At 45.1% G+C, this 18,797-nt stretch overlaps 1 protein-coding gene and 1 long non-coding RNA gene across 2 annotated transcripts; both read left to right on the top strand.

Annotated features, from left to right (window-relative positions):
• Window positions 1-5,151: 5,151 nt before the first annotated feature.
• Window positions 5,152-11,171, top strand: LOC132447008 (uncharacterized). Its single transcript, XR_009523005.1, has 4 exons — window positions 5,152-5,245; window positions 6,888-7,003; window positions 7,119-7,662; window positions 10,672-11,171. It is a non-coding gene; the product is annotated as an uncharacterized LOC132447008 (long non-coding RNA).
• Window positions 11,172-12,075: 904 nt separating this feature from the next.
• Window positions 12,076-15,141, top strand: LOC132446693 (gap junction delta-3 protein-like). Its single transcript, XM_060037122.1, has 2 exons — window positions 12,076-12,456; window positions 12,916-15,141. The coding sequence occupies exon 2, from the start codon at window positions 13,034-13,036 to the stop codon at window positions 13,913-13,915; it is 882 nt and encodes a 293-aa protein (XP_059893105.1). The 5' UTR covers window positions 12,076-12,456; window positions 12,916-13,033; the 3' UTR covers window positions 13,916-15,141.
• Window positions 15,142-18,797: the final 3,656 nt, after the last annotated feature.

The following is an 18,797-nucleotide window of genomic DNA, read 5'->3' as shown; positions in this document are numbered from 1 at the left end:
TAATAGAAACTGGCACTTAACCCCCATCTCCCCCGAAACCCTCTCTCTTTCTCTCTATCATTCACTAGTAGGCTATTATTCTGCTCCCATTTGCAATACAACACATAAAACACCCTATGAACATGCTTTGGAAAAACGAAAAGCGTATGCTCTGTGACAGCACCCTTTGTGAATTCATGTGAATGTGAACCAAGTTCCTGGTTTTCATTACATCTGGCCTAACTCTTACAGTTCAGCTGTAACTGCTACGTACTAATCAGCTCCGGAAACATCTGCCAGCTAACACAACGTTGTATTTCCCCTCAGGTATAAAACATGGGCTGCTCCATAGACTCAGAGGGATTTGAGTTCACCCGCATCACCTTCCAGCCAGACCAGGAAACACACACACGTCACATACAAACACACGTCACTGACAAACAAAACACACATACACATGTCACGCAAAGACACACACACACACACACACACACACACACACACACACACACACACACACACACACACACACACACATAATGACACACACACGTGTCACACACACACACACACACAATGACAAACACACACGTCCCATACACACACACACACACACACACACAAACACGTGTCACATACACACAAACACACACACACACACACACACACACACACACACACACACACACACACACACACACACACACACACACACACACACACACACACAAAGACAAACACACACATGTGTCTCACACACTCGGTATGTCATTGAACATTTTTCCCTGACTAGCTGGCATAATCTGGATGCTCAGCAAATGTCATTGCTCAAATTGATGCTTCCACATGGTATTTCACAAACGACAGAGTTCTGTCGCTATCCATCTTTATCAATGCCAACTGGGAGGGGGAGGGGTTGGCAGAAAAAAATTAAACGATGGATGCCAATTCAAACTAATTGTTCGGCTGTTTCTGTAACTGGATTTTCGAGTGTGTGCGCCGTGAGTGTTGGTGTGTTGTTTATCTGTTGAACTGACAGATGAAAGCAAGTCCCTGAAATCCCCACAGACGTTCTGACCTCCTGGCCACCCTGCCGTCCTCCCAGCGGGCCGGGGCCCGTACCGGACGTGTCCGTGAAGGACAAGGTGGTGATCGACCCCTGGGACGTGGTCCTCAACCCCCCCCCCCCCCCCCCCCCCACGACCGGAGGATGGGGGTCCGGTCGTGACGAAGCAACTCCTGTGACCTCGGCCTTCGTTTGCTGTGGAACAAATCCAACTCCAGTCGCAGCACAGCAGGGCCCTGAGAAGCGGCGCTGGGTAATTAGATATATAGTAGCTTGTATGGATGGGCTGGGACTCTGTTTCTCTCGACAGCCATTAGATGTATGGGGATCGATCGTACGAGCGAGAAGCCGTGCCCCTGGCGGTGGCGCCACCGGCTTGGCCGCTGTCCCGGCCACTAGGTGTCACTGGGATTGGGATTTATGACGGAGTCGCTGGGTGATGGAGGTGTGTGTTTATGAATGCCAGTAGATGCAGGGTCTTAACTGAGCTTGCTCTGTTTTCCTTGTCGCCCCCCCCCCCCCCCCCCCCCCCCCCTTCTCTTCCGTCACCATGGTGAGGGGGAGACGTTTGGTCGAGGTGGCCGACCGGGTGGTGTCCGAGCTCTTTGAGGGTCGGTGAAGAAGACGAGGAATAGCAACGAGTGTGGGGTGCTGGGGAGGGCCTTCCAGGGGCCCTCGGGTGGGCCCCTCCACCCAAGCCTTCACAGCAGGGTGTAGGCCACAGCTCTTTGGGAGTAGCACGCATGCCCCCTGTTGGATCAACACCGCTGTGAATCCAACCTTCTGTTCCTGCCCTTTCCTCGTTATACTGCCCTCTACTTTATCATAGTCCTCCTTGAACGTGTGGAATAATAGTGAAACCTTTAATATTGAAATGATATATTTTCACTTCATACGATTTTTGGTTATGCTTTATTGTTTCCTGTCCAGATGAATAGATACTGCCAACACACAATGATGGAGAGAATATAAAATCGAGAAAAAGGAGGTATAGAAAATGATGGAGAGAATATTTTTGGGGGTGAAAGGTCACTACACCTGTGGGGGTGGGGTCACTACACCTTTGGGGGAGGGGTAATACGCATGGGGGGGGGTGGGGTTACTACACCTGGGGGTAACTACACCTGGGGGGGAGGGTTCACTACACCTGGGGGGGAGGGTTCACTACACCTGGGGGGGAGGGTTCACTACACCTGGGGGGGTGGGATCACTACACCTGGGGTCACTAAACCTTGGGAGGCTAGTCACTACACCTGGGGGGGGGGGGGGTGATCACAGAGGTCAAAAGCTGAAAATGGCAATTACTTTAATGAATTTAAGTTGTTTGGAAATATTGCAAGGGAGGGCAGCGCTGTGCCGTGGAGGTCACGTGAGGTGATGGGACAGGGGATTTAATTGATTCACGCTTCCGGGTGTGGGGACTTTGTTTGAGCGGGACAAAGGACCAAACAAATAACTAAACTGGGTGCACTTCAGTGTAAAGATGACTGCATAGACGCTATTGGTTTTCAAACGGCTGACAACCTGCTGAAAAAAACTGGCAAACTTCTAACAAACATTCTCCAAAACGTGGAAAATAAATGAAGAAAGTTTTGTTAAACTTAAGTGAGTCCACCACACACTATGTTGTCCTCTATGCCATTTTCGGGTTTAGGCAGACATTGAGGCAGAAAGGCCCGGAGAACCTGACAGTTGTGAATGGTAGTTGGTGGCTCTGGTAAATTATTCTCAATCTGTACCTAATGATCCTCCTTTCCCACTGCCCAGCGTCCAGGTGGAGAACCAACTGCGGGTGTTTGTCAACCAACTCGGACTCTCAGACCAAGTTCATCAAACAGGCAATGACAACCCCATCTGTTACACAACTTTATTGATATAGCAGCCATCCAACACCTTTCAATAGGCAAGATATCACATTTTACTTGGTGGGGCAATCATTTAAAAGAGTAATGTTAAACTAAAGTAGGCCTATAAGGAGAAGAAGAATAAATAAAACAATAAAAATGTCAGTGCAGAAATATAGGCCTACTTTAATAAAAAGCTGTGGAAACGCAAAGTTGTGAATGGGATCCATTTATTGATTTCTGTCTAAATCCTCCTCGGGTGTTATGGTGTGGGTGGTGGGTGGCAGGACAGGCTGAATATTAAGGCCGGATGCAGCTCAGCAAAAAGTATTGGTCTGCAAATAAACAGGCAAAGATACAGACAGGTTGCTGCATTGTGTGATTTCTAAAAATGACGGCTAGGAGCATTGGGAAGTTAGTTATAATGTTAGGATTGATTTTTTATTTTTTTTAGTAATTGATCATCAGACTGGTCATTATGGGGGGAAACCTGTTTGATATTTCTGTCAGTTGTGGCAAAACGTTTTCATTAGCGTAAGTTACGGTACATTTTCGTTATTTAGGATTTTACTTTAGGCAAAATTCCATGATACTTGTACATAGGCCTATTTATAATTCAAAATTCGTCCCAGCCTTTATACCACAGATACTGTAGGGTAGCATATAACCGCTTTGCCTGATTACAGTATAATTCATTTTCCAGCCGTCGTTTTGAATGCTGAACAGATAATTTGACTGGAACTATTTAGCAGGTGACCGTATATCAGGGATTAATGGACACCCTGCAGCCAATCAGAATCAAGTATTCCAAAAAATACATGCGGCGTATTGATCTACTATTTGATGACGCTGTGCTCAGTCAGCAGCAAGTAGAACCGACAAGTCAGCGGGCAACCTGCCGGGTTAATGCCCTCCTCCCAGCCAATCAGAATCAAGCATTCTTAAATGAAGTAGTTTAAGCCACTATATTGTCAGATGTCGCCCCCTGTTGGAAGAAAGAACCCGCTGGGCCGCACGCAGATCCTGACAATGAGATACCCGGTCCCTTATTACTCGACCTAGTTGTAGGCCTATCTGTGGTTTCAGGGTCTCCACAAACCTGTTAGGAACCCCACCCAAACTCCCTGTTCTGAATCCCTAGCTCCACACCCTCCAAACTCCATGTGGTTCAGCCCGAGTGTTTTATTCACGGTGTCGGAGGACTGACGGAGAGGTCCATTACAGAGGCAGTGAGGTATGGAGGCAGAGCGGCTGCAGTAAACATACAAATTATTCGAACCTAATGGGAGTCAACAGCGGATGGTGGCATCCTGTGCTGATTTCTAACCCCTATTTGAGTACATTTTGCCAATACAACATCTTTATAGAACAAATCCCAAACATAGCTGCACTATTTTGCATGGGAATATCACACCTTTTTAATATATTTAAAAATGGAATATTCTTTGTGTTCTAATTGCAGGTTAAGGTTAGGGTTTTGTATTGTATTGCATTACATGGCATAGCATTCATTTGTATGGTCTACATTGTGTTGCTCACTGACCCTGACCCACGCTGGGGAAACACGGGCTTATGAAACCTATATCAATACATCAATATCGAATTGGCTTCTAATGACGTAATGAGCGTTCCGCTACATCTGTCACGTCTCATGAGGCCAGTCCGTGCGGCAGTGAATTCTCTGCCAATTTATAGTGTGTCCCAATCGAGAACTGCACACCTTGGCGCACTCCTCGGGATTCAACTTCAATCATTTTAACAGTCAATCATTTGCTCCTCCTTTTCTGCATTTGTCTGATGCAATACTGTTTATAATGTCAAGTTTATGACGTGCAGCATAGGTCTGACCCTGTTGTGTTGAACTCTCCTCCCCCCAATCCCCTTCACTTCAGGATTTAAGTTTCAAGAGTTTATTTCTCAAATGCATACAAGTATGCAGTGAAATGTAAAAGTGACGAAAATAGATAGAAATGCCGGTCTTAAATGTGTTGACATAGCTGCTACAAGTTTCTCACATTGTTATAGTTCAGGTCTATCGTTTGTTTCATTCTAAGGCTCATTGCTGGAGTGGTGTTGTCACTCCAGGCCCACCATGTAAGCGCAGGATTTCCGTATCCAATCTTAAAAATTATTAAGCAAAAATAATTTTTACTTCAGTAATTTTTGTTTTCACAAATACCGGTTCGAGAGATTGATGAAAAACAAATTTGATCTTTTTATGTAGGCCTACTGTCATTTCGTGCTAGGCATGACTCGGAGAGCGGTAAATGTTCAACACGTGTTTTTTTCAAACAGAGACACAAGTTAAACGAGCTTGCGTTCTGGAGATGGCTCATGAAGAATCTCTCAAACACAGGTAAGAATTCAGTTTATATTGGAAGTAGGCAGAATGGTAAACCCAGGTAAATCTTTGGACCGTCTTGGCTTGGGCTTGTAGTGTTTAATTCTCATAAAACCTTATATGGTGAAGAAACAGTGGTGAGCAGCCACTCGTTTGGAATGGTAGTTGGCGGCAGCCTGAACTGTATATTGGCCCCCCTGTTGTAGGGCCTAGGCTACTGACCACTCTACTTGTTTTTAACATGCGTCAGAGTTCGACCATGGTTGTCGGTCACCCGCACTGTTCTAAGTGAATCATTTAAGACTATTGTCACTTGTCTTGTGAAACCGATTTCATCAAGGTACGGGTTTAGAAATGGTTTCCTTCTGTTGATAACAGCCCCTGATAGTGTTCTGCTCCAAAGAGCTACAGCTATAATTGCATTTTATGCAATACATTTTACAATACAATTGATGTGTGCTATCAATCATCCAAATATGTCACAACACTGCCACCTTTTGGACAAATATTGAACTGACTTCCCTTGAATGTCTATATTGTACGAGAGCAGCTGGTGAAAACCCAGTCTATAAGGTAAGCCCTGAGACAGAAAGCCGTCCCATGCGCACTGTCCACCCAAATCTGCTGCTCCAAGTTAATGATATACCTGTAGAGCCACCAGTTACAAATGCACATTCCAAGTCACAAAGGGGAGATGGAAAGTCTACCAAACCCACAAGGTAAATAAGACAGACAGAGAATGATGACTCAAGTGAATCAGACAACGAAGACGATCAACCAAGATATTGGCTGCGGATATCAAGAATCGAGTATCAATAATCGAAAATCCATACCCCATCACGTTTGGAATGGTAGTTGACGGCTGTAAAGTATATCTTATACATGTTGGGCCCCACTGGTGTCGGTCCTCGGATACTGACCACTCTACTTTTCGGGAAGGTGTGTTGGCCTACAAACATGGTCGTCGGTCACCTGCACTGTCCCAAGAGAATAATTTAAAGGGGACATATTATACCACCAGGTGTGAGCGTGATTAGCCTTACAAGCCGTTTCAAAAATCGGCCCCATATGACATCACTAATGGGCGTGTCCACCTAGATCTGTGCTCGATAGATCAGTCTACCAGCCTACCAAGTGGACTGAAGTAAACCTTGCTCATCTATGCCGCACAGATCTAGGTGGACATGCCCCCTAGTGATGTCATATTGGGCAGATTTTCCAAACGGCTTGTAAGGCTAATCCCACTCACACCTGGTGGTATAATATGTCCCCTTTAAGACTATTGTCACTGGTCTTGCAAAACAGATTTCAGAGTACATACCTCCATTGGTGTCAATTTGCAGCAATTTCTACAAACCTTCATGCAAACTTTCTGCTGCACCTCTACTTCCTGGAGGAAACTGTTTCCATCAGTTGATAATAGCCCCTAGTACCGGGTAGTGTTTGTGCTTCAAAGAGCTACAGCTATAATTGCATTTGTATGCAATACATTTTACTATACAATTGATGTGTGCTATCAATCATCCAAATATGTCGCAACACTGCCACCTATTGGTAAAATATTGAACTGACTTAATTTGACTGTTTATACTTTATACTGTGTGCAAGACGCTAATCGTTAAGACATTTGTATATCTTGAATTCATTTCTATTCCAGCTCCTTATATGAATCCTCTGATCCATTTCCTGCCCGGCTGCCCTTCAGCAGGAAGAAGCGTGTGGAGTGTAAGGCCTAGATTACCAACTTCACGATGAAGAACACAACCTGTCCGGGTTAGTCTCTAGGCCAACCTCCCATTGGGAGGCATTGTTGGTGTGGTACTACAAAGCATAAAGCTCAGTTTACTCTGCCTTTGTAATCTGGGTGGTTGTGCTTTCACTCATGCAGGGGTAACTGTACAGCCAGGCCTCCTACAACTACTTGGTCAACAAGGAGCTGACCTGTGCAACGAGAGGTCCATCCCTTGGTTGGTGAGCGGTGAGCCATCAGGGTCGGAGACGTTCACGTTAAGCACAACCTTTTAGACGAAGACACTGCAAACCACCAACCATCTCAAACAATCAAAAGAAGTGCTGCTCGGACAAGTTTCTAAACACAAACTGGACACAGTGCGGAGTAGCTTTGTTTTTTATTTGTTAACATAATTAGTGGTAGTAAAGCGCACGCTAGCAGAAAATGCATCACAACCAAGTGGTTGTGGAAGTGCAAAAGACCAAGTGCTTAAACAAACCAGTGCTTCAGTCAGCCAATGAGATGAGGTGGAAGAGGGGAGTGCCCTCAGTGCTGGTGAGCATTGGGGGAGCGTGGGGTTGGGGCGTTAAAGCCTCAACGCCTCACAGTAAATATGAACCTTTTTTGTATTTGATCTGCAGGTTTCAGGCCGGGCCAGAGGAAGGTGTGTCTCAGGAGGAATGACAAGCATGAGGTGAAGGTAGGCCAGCTGGCCCCTCTCGGGGGCGGGGTGACCACTGACCACCAGGGAGAGGTCAGCCCCGGGAGGAGTCAAAACACGCTTCAATTGGTCATTTCAAGAGCCCCCCACCTCCTAAAGCTGGATCTCTTCTTGAGGTGGATTGCAAACTGGAGGCCCCTACATGCGTGATGATGAGGGAGATCGATCCTATTGATCTGATCTAATCTGATTGATGAATACTGTTTTATCGAGGGGATGGGTTCTGTTTTTTTTGTTGGTAGAAATGTATGACACAACCCTGCCTTAGTTTGGGGAAAGACACAAATAACAGAAATTTTAAATTTGTTTGCAAAAACAAGCCTTAATGGCAATTTGATATCAACTTAGTTTTAGTGAGCGTTATGCTGTTCTGATCTTATCCGTAACCAACAGTGAGGCTTTGTGTTCTAAAGGTGTCTCTGATCAGGAACAACGTCTGCCTGTTCAGAACTTTGAAAGGATCAATTACCATTGTGTACCCCCTGCAGCCTCTGGGTCAGGTCAGCTGTCAGCTAGTGCGCTGACTGCTCCTCAAGAACTCATCACTGTTCAACAATTACAATGCAGCTTTACTGCCACTAGAGGGCGCCCCCAATATATACAAGTGTATAAATAGAGCTCGTAAGTCCGCCCTTTCCGGTAGACTTTTGAGATTGGTTTTAATGGAGAGAAAGTAATTATTTTCTCTTCCCAGTCTTTATATGCCCTTAATTACACATATGCTGTTTGTGGATTTAAATTATAATTTTTCATCTCAAGAGATTGACCGTTTATTGTGCATTTGTTCAGTTAAAGGCTGTAGAGAAAACACAATGAGAAAGACTGTCTCGTATGTGACGTCTCCCTGCGACTAGCGTGGACAAGACCGACAATCTACATAACTAAAAACATAACTGAAAATCTACACATGCCCCGACTTATAGGGGCAATTGCTCTGTCGCTAGCTTAGCCACTTTTTAGAGTTTAATACGGTTTTAAACTCAAGAAGTCACGTGACGTCTTAAGCTCCAGTGCTGTGTCATATTTACTTGTGGTTTAACCTGCAGCTGCGTTTTACCTTGATCTCAATTGCTGTGTCTTCAGAGAAATTCACATCAGACACTAGAGGGCGTATTATCTGCGTGTTAGTCTAATCTCGAAACTGACGTGGTTTTAGAGGAGACTAAACAGTTTGCAGGATGATACATCATACAAGGCTCCATCATAACCAACACACAGAATTAGTTTTATGAATTATTAATAGGTATGATACATTTACACTTATTACACCAGATAGGCCTTCAGTACAATACAGGCTACAATATAGGAGTTCCTTAAAGTGCCCAACTAAAACTCTACAAAGAACAGATTTGTGTGTAAAAAAATAAATGAACGCACAGAGGATACCATTCAACGAAACATAAAAAGGTCAATGCTTAACTAAAATGGTTATCAATGACAAGTAATTGATTGACGTAGGTGAGGGCAGATTCCAGACTCAGATTTCCACAAAAAGTAGCCTAGACTATTTCATAATGTTTCATAATTCTAAACATTATTAGAATTTTTATTTATTACAGTTTTATTATATTAAAGTTCACTTTACATTCCCAAGTTTTTGTTGGAAATTATAGCACAAAATGCATCCACCATTAAGTAAGACTGCATCTGCTGGGGTATAGGCCTACTAGAAATCAGAGTACTATAGGCCTACTAGAAATCAGAGCAGTTTAAACCGAGTCAGCTGGGAATCAGCTGATCCTGTATGAGTCGTTACACAGCAATCACATTCAATCTCGTGCGCAGCTGCGTGTTAAACTCCAAAACCTCTGTTTTAAGGAGTACGGTTTTAAAGCACATGAATGCTAACTGACAGAGCAATTGGCCCATTATGGTTTTCACCTCTTTCGATGCTGTTATCCTCCCCTTGGAAAAGAGTGGTGAACTCATGGACATACAAACACACAGGCACACACACAAGCACACACACACACTCATGGACGTACACACACACACACACCCACACACACACACACACACACACACACACACACACACACACACACACACACACACACACACACACACACACACACACACACACACACACACACACAGGAACAGTCTCTCACAGAAACACACAAATGGATGTACATTTACACGCATACACAAATATACACACACACACACATAGATGGTATGGTACAAAATGGATGTACATACAACCACAGAAAGACAATCTCTTCCTCTCTTTTGTCATGTCAAATCTGGCGTTTATTGCGCCATTAAATCTTGCTGCATCTTGCAAGATATAAGTTAAAGATAGGTTGCTTGCCTGAGTTGGCGACAGCTGTGGATTCAAGAATGATTCAAAAAAAGGTATGTCCCCCTCTGTTTGCATTCAAACCCTGGTGAGAGAGGACTTAGTTATATATACAGTGTACATAATGACATAATACTTTGCATGAAACATGACAGCAAATCAATGTTGTTTTATTTTTTGTAAATTCAAACCACCAGGCTTGTGAAACAAATGCTCTTGAAGAAACTCTTCATAGAGAGTGACATTGAAGATAATTCATGGACACGTCTTCCCGAAGGCTTCCCATTTCCCTATTGTTCTCTCCTCTCTCCCTCTCCCTCCATCTAGTTTTAATTCCTAGTGCTAGCCCTAAATAATATCTTGCCTAGGACTCATGTTTTCAAGAGCTGGCCCTGGCTATTGTTGAGGGATCGGTTTTAAAAGCTGACAGTCTGTTATGGTATGAAATAAACCGAAAGGGTGTCATGCAACTCCGAGAGCCGCAGGGAACTGTTGTGGTTCAAGGCTGGGATGAGACGGGATGTAATCACCCCAGGAACATGCTGGGGAGTCAAACCTAAACACAACGCTTTGATCTTGTCTCCTGATACCAACTCTCTTCACTCTCCTCATCCTACCCTTCCTTGTTTGGCCTTGTTTCATCAAAAATCCTTGATTGGGGTGTGACTTGTGTGTTCCTGTTTCAGTTGTCAACATGCGACCATCAGGACGGAGACAGGAAGAAGGGCAGGTCCACGACGGTGAAGCAGCCCAACGGCAAGTAGGGCTGGGAGTGAAACAACAATAGTTGTTGTTAATGCAGCATCGTCGATTAACCAGGAACATACAGGTGTCAAATACCCATAGAAAACACTCCATGGCTTGCTCTGCCCCTGTTATAAATACAGCTGCTGTATGTATGTAGCATAGAATACGGTCTCCCCCCATCGGATGCTGGTTTTTCCAAGAACAGGAGACCATGGATGCAGTGCACAAAAACAATGTTGTTTGCTGGTTCTGAGGCAGCATGGACAGATAAAACCCTGTTTCTGTATTTTTACACAATGTTGTTAGAATTGTATGATTTATCATTCAGATCTTTCTTTATAGGGCCCTTATGCAGACTTAAAGGGCATGTACAAATATGTTGATATCGACACAGTATTGGGGGGCTTTACTGTAATAAAGTACTTTTGCTGAGCTTAAATTGAGTCTGCTCGGGTTTCCAGCCAGTATTCTCAGATGATCCATTTTTTACAAAAAACGATTATCATTATTATTATCATCATAATCTTATATTATGATTGATGCCAAGGGCAGTTCCAACTGGTTTCTGGTCTAAAGTCTAACCGGGTGCGAGCAAGTACTTCAGGTTTAATTAACAGGTAATCAGTGGGTTGCACAGCGTCTACAAGTTGTATCTCTAGATTAAAGATTTGTGTCATGCCCTTTACAGCAGGGCACACAACAATAAATGTAGTCCAGGCAAATAACAACAGCACTAGGGCCTTCTGGCACTAAATTATGCTGTAGTTACCAGAATCATAAACCTTTAGACAAAATGAGGTTTATACCTCAAATGTAGGTACAATACATTGATGCTGTTCTGTATTCACACTCTGCCAATTATATGTAAACTGTTCACTGTAAGAGGATTTTTCTAAATTATATCAATAGTGTAGGATAAATAAAATTTGGTCAGTTTTTGCTTTTATATTATTCACAAGTATATAGATCACATTTTAGATAGATCACCGAGAACAATTAACTACACTAAAGCACGGCAGAGGTTCTACAAATATCCCTGAATACATAATAATAATAAAGGGGTAAAATCTTTTAATTCAGAGTTCATAAAGTTTATCATCTTTTGTCTGGTTAATATTTGGTTGACTCAAAAGTTTATCTGATCTTGTACCTCATGATAGTTTAAATGGCTAACTGTTTTTCAGAGTCAAGTGCTATGTTTTGTTTTCCCCTCAATCAGATAAGTCTCAAAGAGTTGAGAGAGAATTGTCCCTTCCTTGAGAAATCTTGTTTGATATGAAGACTGTATTGGCAGGATCTTGACTTTACTTGGTGCTGTGTCTCAAATTATTTGAGGGGTCATCCTCAAACCATATGTCAGCAACAACAACCCATTTTATGAACGCAACTTAATTTCTTTATTCATGGTGGTCAAAGTTCTCTTGTAAAGAAAGAGAAAGTGAATCAATGAAAGAATGCGATATAGGGTACTGCTGAGCTGGCAAGTCCTGCCGGCCTCACAACTTCCTCTCATTCGGGCACTGGCTTTAAAGGGTTCATCATCACGCTATCGCTCATCATCTAAACATTTCTGTTATAAACAGGCCAGCAGGATCAGGCCCCTGATGGCAACCCATTAGAGCAGAGCAGGAATTTCCTTTTGACCAGTCATTTCCCTCCTGTAAAAGAACTGAACTCCTAAACTCATTGACACAGCGACTTTGTCAAGGAAAAGCGAGACTTGGGTAAGTTACACTCTTTCTCTGTCTCTTGGCATTCACATGTTTGAGGATGTATCAAATGATGTAGAAGATGAATGTGAAGTTGTTTAAATCTTGTCGGGTGAATAACTTGCCCTCCTATGTATTGGGTACATAGGTGGGTACTAAAGCGTGCTTCAAGGTTTTCTCTGGGTCAGTAGATGAGTAGACGAGTCAGTGTGATTGCTTGCTTAAAAGTCAATAATCAGATGAAAGACAATGAAAAGCCATTCATTGAGACATGTCCCTGAGCTACCTATACTGACTTCCTTTTCTTTTTTTTAAGTTCCCTCAATGCAAGCTCTCTAATATTACTTTTTTCCATTTCCTAGACCTAATTTTCTTTTTTTGTAAATCCTTATATTTTCCCTTTTTAGTATTATAATTAATAAATAACACGGACATGTATACATTTCTAATGTATGTGACTTTGGTGGGTTTCAGGACAACAAAAGCCCTGAAAACAGTTGAAAGCCCTGAGAGGTGTACTCGCAGCTGATCGAGGGACACCAACACCCATTCCCCTTTCAAAGGACATCGCCACCCTACTACCACCGCCGCCATGGGGGAATGGAGCTTCCTGGGTGATCTGTTCGAACACCTCCAGGCACACTCTCCCATGCTGGGTCGCTTCTGGCTCTTCATCATGCTCGTGTTCCGCATTCTGATCCTGGGCACCGTGGCGTCTGACCTGTTTGACGACGAGCAGGAAGAGTTCTCCTGCAACACCCTGCAGCCGGGCTGCAAGCAGGTGTGCTACGACCATGCCTTCCCCATCTCCCTGTACCGGTTCTGGGTCTTCCACATCATCCTCATCTCCACCCCGGCAATGCTCTACCTGATGTACGCCATGCACCACGTCTCCAAGAAAAAGCCCTCCTCGTCCGCCGACGGCACCGCCTCCACCTGCAGCCAGGATAACCCAGAGGAGAGGCGCCTGAGGCAGCTCTACCTGGTGAACGTGGCCTTCCGCCTGATGGCGGAGGTGGGCGTGCTGGTGGGCCAGTGGTGGCTGTACGGCTTCAAGCTGGAGGCCCAGTTCCCCTGCAGCCGCTACCCCTGCCCGTACACGGTGGACTGCTTCACCTCCAGGCCCGCCGAGAAGACCGTCTTCCTGGTGTTCTACTTTGGGGTGGGCGTGGTGTCGGCCGCCTCCAGCCTGGTGGAGCTCCTCTACGCCGCCGTCAAGTGGTTCTGCCCCAGGAAACAGGGGCGGCGCGGCACGCCGGATAGGTCCTACGACTCGCATAACCTCAGCAACCTGCGGAAACAGGAGGAGGAGGCGAACCTGCGGTTTGTGGGAGGGGGGAAGGCGCTGTCCGACAGCGCGCTGAGCAGCGCGAGGATGAAGACGGGCCCCGTGAGGAGCAGCGGTGCGAGGAAGACCTCCAGCGTCGGACACAAGATTTCCAGGCTCCCGAGCAGCCGGTCCTTCATGGCGTGAGACAGGGCTGCGATAAATCACGATACGCACATCACAAAAAAATGTCTTACTTTTTATTTATTTTTAAATCACTTTGATGCCTTTGCCAGTGGTGCACCATGCGAGGGGATTACCAAACAGATCTAGGCCGATGCACTCCACTACAAAATGACCCCAATCCTTACACAATGATCGAACAAAAATCGCAATATCACAATGCGATTTTTTTTTTCTCCATATCGTGCAGCCCGAGCGTGAGAGGTCACCTCCCGGGCCCAGTCCTCATATGGGCTGCGGGGAACATCGGGATCCCCGGCGATTGTTAGATCGGACGGCAAACGCTCTGACCGCTGAGCTACGGACTGCAGTCATCCGGGTCCGTGGTTGTTGTGCTCCTAAAGCTTTGTGAGCGAGGTTTACCTTGGAGGAACATACATTTTACTCACCTCTAGTATTTTAATTAGGAGGATTCTAGAGAGAGCGGGTCAGAGGGGTTATAATCGACTATGATTATGTGAATTAACACAGACACAACACCCAAGGAAACTAACGCTGGTCAGCTTTGTTGCAGTATCCCTGATTAATGCACTGAAGGCCTGCTAAACACAGATCACAGCACCTTACACAGTACCTCAGAGCCAGTCCTAGACCAGGAATTCATTGGCTGACTGATTGATTGATTGATGTGACGAGGCCGCTGATTAAAGGTTTTGTCTGATCCTCATCCACGAACATTGGAGACTGGGGGTTTAAACGTGACTAGCCAGCAATGACTCCTTTGCTGCGCTAATGATGAGCCCTGTCTTTTAATCAGTCCTGGGACAAGGATGCAATCAAGGATAACTGGATGCTTTTTTACTGAACATCATCCTAAGCATGACTTGTCATGTCATCAAGTAATTATGGAGTGTATTTGAATTACGGTGTACTTGAAAAACGACCTCTTTGATTTTTTGGACACTTTGAACTGCAAATTAGCAATATTTAGATTTTTTGTATACCGAGTTGAATAAAAAATGTATCTATATGTTTGGTTTATACTTTTGTTAAGCTGTAATAAATTGAAGGACAACTATGTGGGTGGGAGATTAATGATACATTATGATCATGATTATTTTGACGCCCATATTTATGTAATATTTATTACTTGTATTTATGACACATCCTATTAAATTGGTTGTGTGTACTGAACCACTCCTTTTGTTTTGAAAAAGTTGCGACAATAAAACAAGGCCTTTGGGTTCAAGTGTGAGTGTAATGTGTCCGCTATGTGGCAGCAGAGCTTCACACAAAAATCCAGTCGCCGGCTGCTATTACCGCGCTCAATTTACTTGCTGCGTTGTTCTTAATGTGATAGAAACGCTTAACATAGTTAGTGCAATTCGGGAGGCTTCTCACTCATTGCATGAGGTTCCGTTGTTTTGTGCATTGCAGCTATGGTATACTCCCAGTTGTGTTGTCTACTGGGAGAGCTCAGCCCTTCGACTCGTTCGAATGCCTCACAGAGGCCATTAGGCTGCTGCACCTTGAATGAGGCAATACAATCAGGTAAATTGAATTAAACGACAATTTACCCCTACTGATTTGTGCACCGTCAAATTTAAAATGCATTCTAATTAAAAAAAAGAAGAGATTGTCTTTGAAATAGTTACGAGGTTCAAGTGGCTAATTTAAAAGACAAAATAAGCCTATTGCCTCATTTTGCAAAGCCCTTCTCCGAGACACACTCACTCCCACATACATATCGTGGTTTCCCATGTAGGATAATTAAATATAAATATAGTTCTGCATCGGTTAGGCCTAGGCTACTATACAACCAGGGTGTTTATGGACGATGCGAGAACAAAATGGAAATGTCAAAAATGATTACAGGAAAGAAAAAACGTGTCCCTATACGCCTTGTCTGCGTTGGCCTTCTACTTTCGTATATGTCAGTTTGTCTCTCCCAATGCCTCTGTAATTCCCCCCTTTCTCCCATCCCTCTCTGTACGTCTCCACGTTTTGACTGGTGTTTCTTGAAATGTAGGTCACCTGCCGCTTATCACACCGACTGACTACAAAAGTTCCCTCCTTTCGAGAAAACGACGTCTTCAAAAACGAGTATAATTCGCTCCTCCGATCCCTAACGTGCTGCCCTGTCCAGTTGAGTGACAGGTCAAAAGGTCCAGGATATCTGCTGACGTACTGAGTCATACTAAGGTAAGGCTGTCCGGGGGGCACTTTTGATTGGACTGACAAGGACAGCGATCTGACATTGATTGTGCTTTGTTAAGGAAACAGGCTTTTTTTCTGTCTAGCCTGTAGGCCTTCCTGGCCTTCACTGCTTGTATATTTACAACATTAAATCAGAAACGACTTTGAGGTAAGACTAGGTACTCCATCCATTATTAGTTGTTAGTTCTTGAGGTACCCATGTCAATGATACAGACATGAGCAAAGGGGCTAATTCCAAAGACCCCAAACCCTGCCAGAAGGATCTAACAGGAGACGTTTATGTTTCAATTTGATCAACTGAGTTGAGTTTGAATGAAATTGAGAGGGTTGAGTTTGGTAAAAAATGTATGAGGGTTTTTCATTGGATCGAGTCTCCATCGAGGTGGATGTGTGTCCGGAAGATGTACAATATGTAACAAATTGAGCTTACTTAATCATAAAATGCCCGGGATTCGTCATAAGAAATTAAGAAAACATAAATTGAAATACTGGCTCTCCTTGAACACTGCATCACCTGCAACACCTCCATCCTGGGGTTAAATCGTTTCTTATTTTGGCCTGGCCTGTGTGTTATGGTTCACTATTACACCAGCCAGGTTGCAAGATATGAAACAAATTGGCATACAAACACAGCTTGCTGCATTCCTGGAAGCGAGCTTACCAGCCGGAACAACTGAGATTGTACTAGATTCTACCCTGTCCCTCTCTTTGCTCTCTCCAACACTTAAAATTTTGACTGTAGTAACTATTTTTCAATGCTGGTGTTCAATGTCACGCACTGTACCTTTAAGGAGATGAGTGCACGGAGGGTCATTTTCAAGAAATTGAGAAATGCACGAGTGCCCTCTGTCCAGGGTCCATCTGTGTTCACTCAAGTCAAATGTCCTTGACAGACCTCATAGGACATTACAATGACTGTGTGTGTGCGTGTGTGTGTGCGTGTCACATACGTGTGTTTGTGTCTGTTAAATGTACAATGACATTGTCTCCATGTCAGTCTGAATGCAAGCATTTGAGTGCCTAAGGGTAGGCATGGACTCGTGAAGGAAAACGTAAGGTTGAAATTGAGTCTGTCTTGTGTCTGAGTGTCTGACAGTGTTTATAAACGCGTGTGCTCTTTTTTAATTTAATATTTTGCATGTCCTTGTGAATTTGTGTGGCTTTGTGTGTTTGGTCTGTGTGTGTGTGTGTGTGTGTGTGTGTGTGTGTGCACACATACGCGTGAATGGTGTGTCTCTCACCTGGTGCATCCGGAGCCACCGACTGTGCTGACTGTGTTTATGCATCGTTGTGTGTGTGTGTGTGTGTGTGTGTGTGTGTGTGTGTGTGTGTGTGTGTGTGTGTGTGTGTGTGTGTGTGTGTGTGTGTGTGTGTGTGCGTGTGTGTGTGTGTCTCTCCCGTCCGGTGTGTCCTGAGCTGTCCACAGTGGTGTGCTCAGCAGTTGCGCTCGGCTGCACACTAACATGATGTGACAGGGCAGAAATACCAGCACCGACCGCTCCTCGCCCACCCACTGACACCCACCCCCCTCACCCCCTCCCTGCCACACCGCACACCCACATCCCATTGGCTGGTTGTCCTTCATGCCGCCGCATCTTCTGCTCGGAGACAGTGCCAGACGACCTGCCCCCCCCCGTCTCGGGCCCCTAACCCCCACCCACACACCCACCCAGCCACGGATCCACCCATCCAAACCCAATCCCTTACCCCCTGCCTCCGTTTAATTCCTGCGCGCCATTTTCCTCCGCAAGCCTTGCAGCGGCTAGTATTCGCTGTTCTCATTGTCGTTCTTTCCCACTTTCCTTCTTCTATGGTTCCTGTTCGCCCAGCTGGCGGCCATCTTGGCTCCATCTCGGCTCCATCTTGGTTCCGATTGCGAGCTGGGTGGGGGGAACTGAATGCAGGACGCCACATTCAGATGGCCGCAACAAGTCCCACTCCGTTAAGGACTGCTGTGTTCCATTGCACCGTATTCTAGTGCGTGCTATTCTATTCTGTTCTGTACATTTCCATGCTGTTTTATTACATTATATTCTATGTTCTGTTCAATATTATTCTGCTCTGTTCTAGTTGAGTCTCTCTTCTGGACCATTTTGTTCTATTCTGTTCTATTCTGGTGTGTTCTATTCTAATGTGTTCCGGACCGTTCCGTCGTGTTCTGTTCTATTCTGTTGTGTTCTCTTCTGTTATTTTGCGCCATGTTATATTCTAGCGTGTTTCGATTCTGGTGTGTTCCGGACCGTTCCGTCGCGTTCTGCTGCGTTCTGGTTGGCTGGCCTTCCGGACACTGAGCGGGGATGACAGCCACAGCGGGGCCGAGGTCCCTGCATGTCGTAGTGCTATCCTCTCCCTCCAGTCCCGACCCTTGAACCCCCCCATATCACGGCGGTCGCGGGGGGGGGGGGATGTGACGAACAAACCCGAAATACCTCATCCCCCGTTTCGCAAGCCACCGGGCGACCACGGGGCAACGCGTCGAAACAGCCGTTGGAGGAAGAAGTTTGCGTGTTGTTTTTTTGTGCCGTCTGAACTTTTTCTCCTCCTCTCCTCTTTTTCTCCTTCCTCCTCGCTTTCTGTCGTTCCGGCGCGTTCTATTTTTAGCCGCTCCTCCCAACGCTTCCACACGTTCACACCTGAGAGCCGTCAAGCATAACAACATCATATCCTGCCAGGCTCTGGAACACCTTGA

Source organism: Gadus macrocephalus, chromosome 18 (genome assembly GCF_031168955.1).
Source record: "Gadus macrocephalus chromosome 18, ASM3116895v1".
Taxonomy (NCBI): Eukaryota; Metazoa; Chordata; class Actinopteri; order Gadiformes; family Gadidae; genus Gadus; species Gadus macrocephalus.
Note: the sequence above shows the minus strand (reverse complement) of the source record. Positions and strands in the feature narration are given on the sequence as shown.

Bases quoted from the DNA above. Each gene is read 5' to 3' on its own strand.
- LOC132446693 (XM_060037122.1), top strand. From the start codon at position 13,034: ATGGGGGAATGGAGCTTCCTGGGTGATCTGTTCGAACACCTCCAGGCA.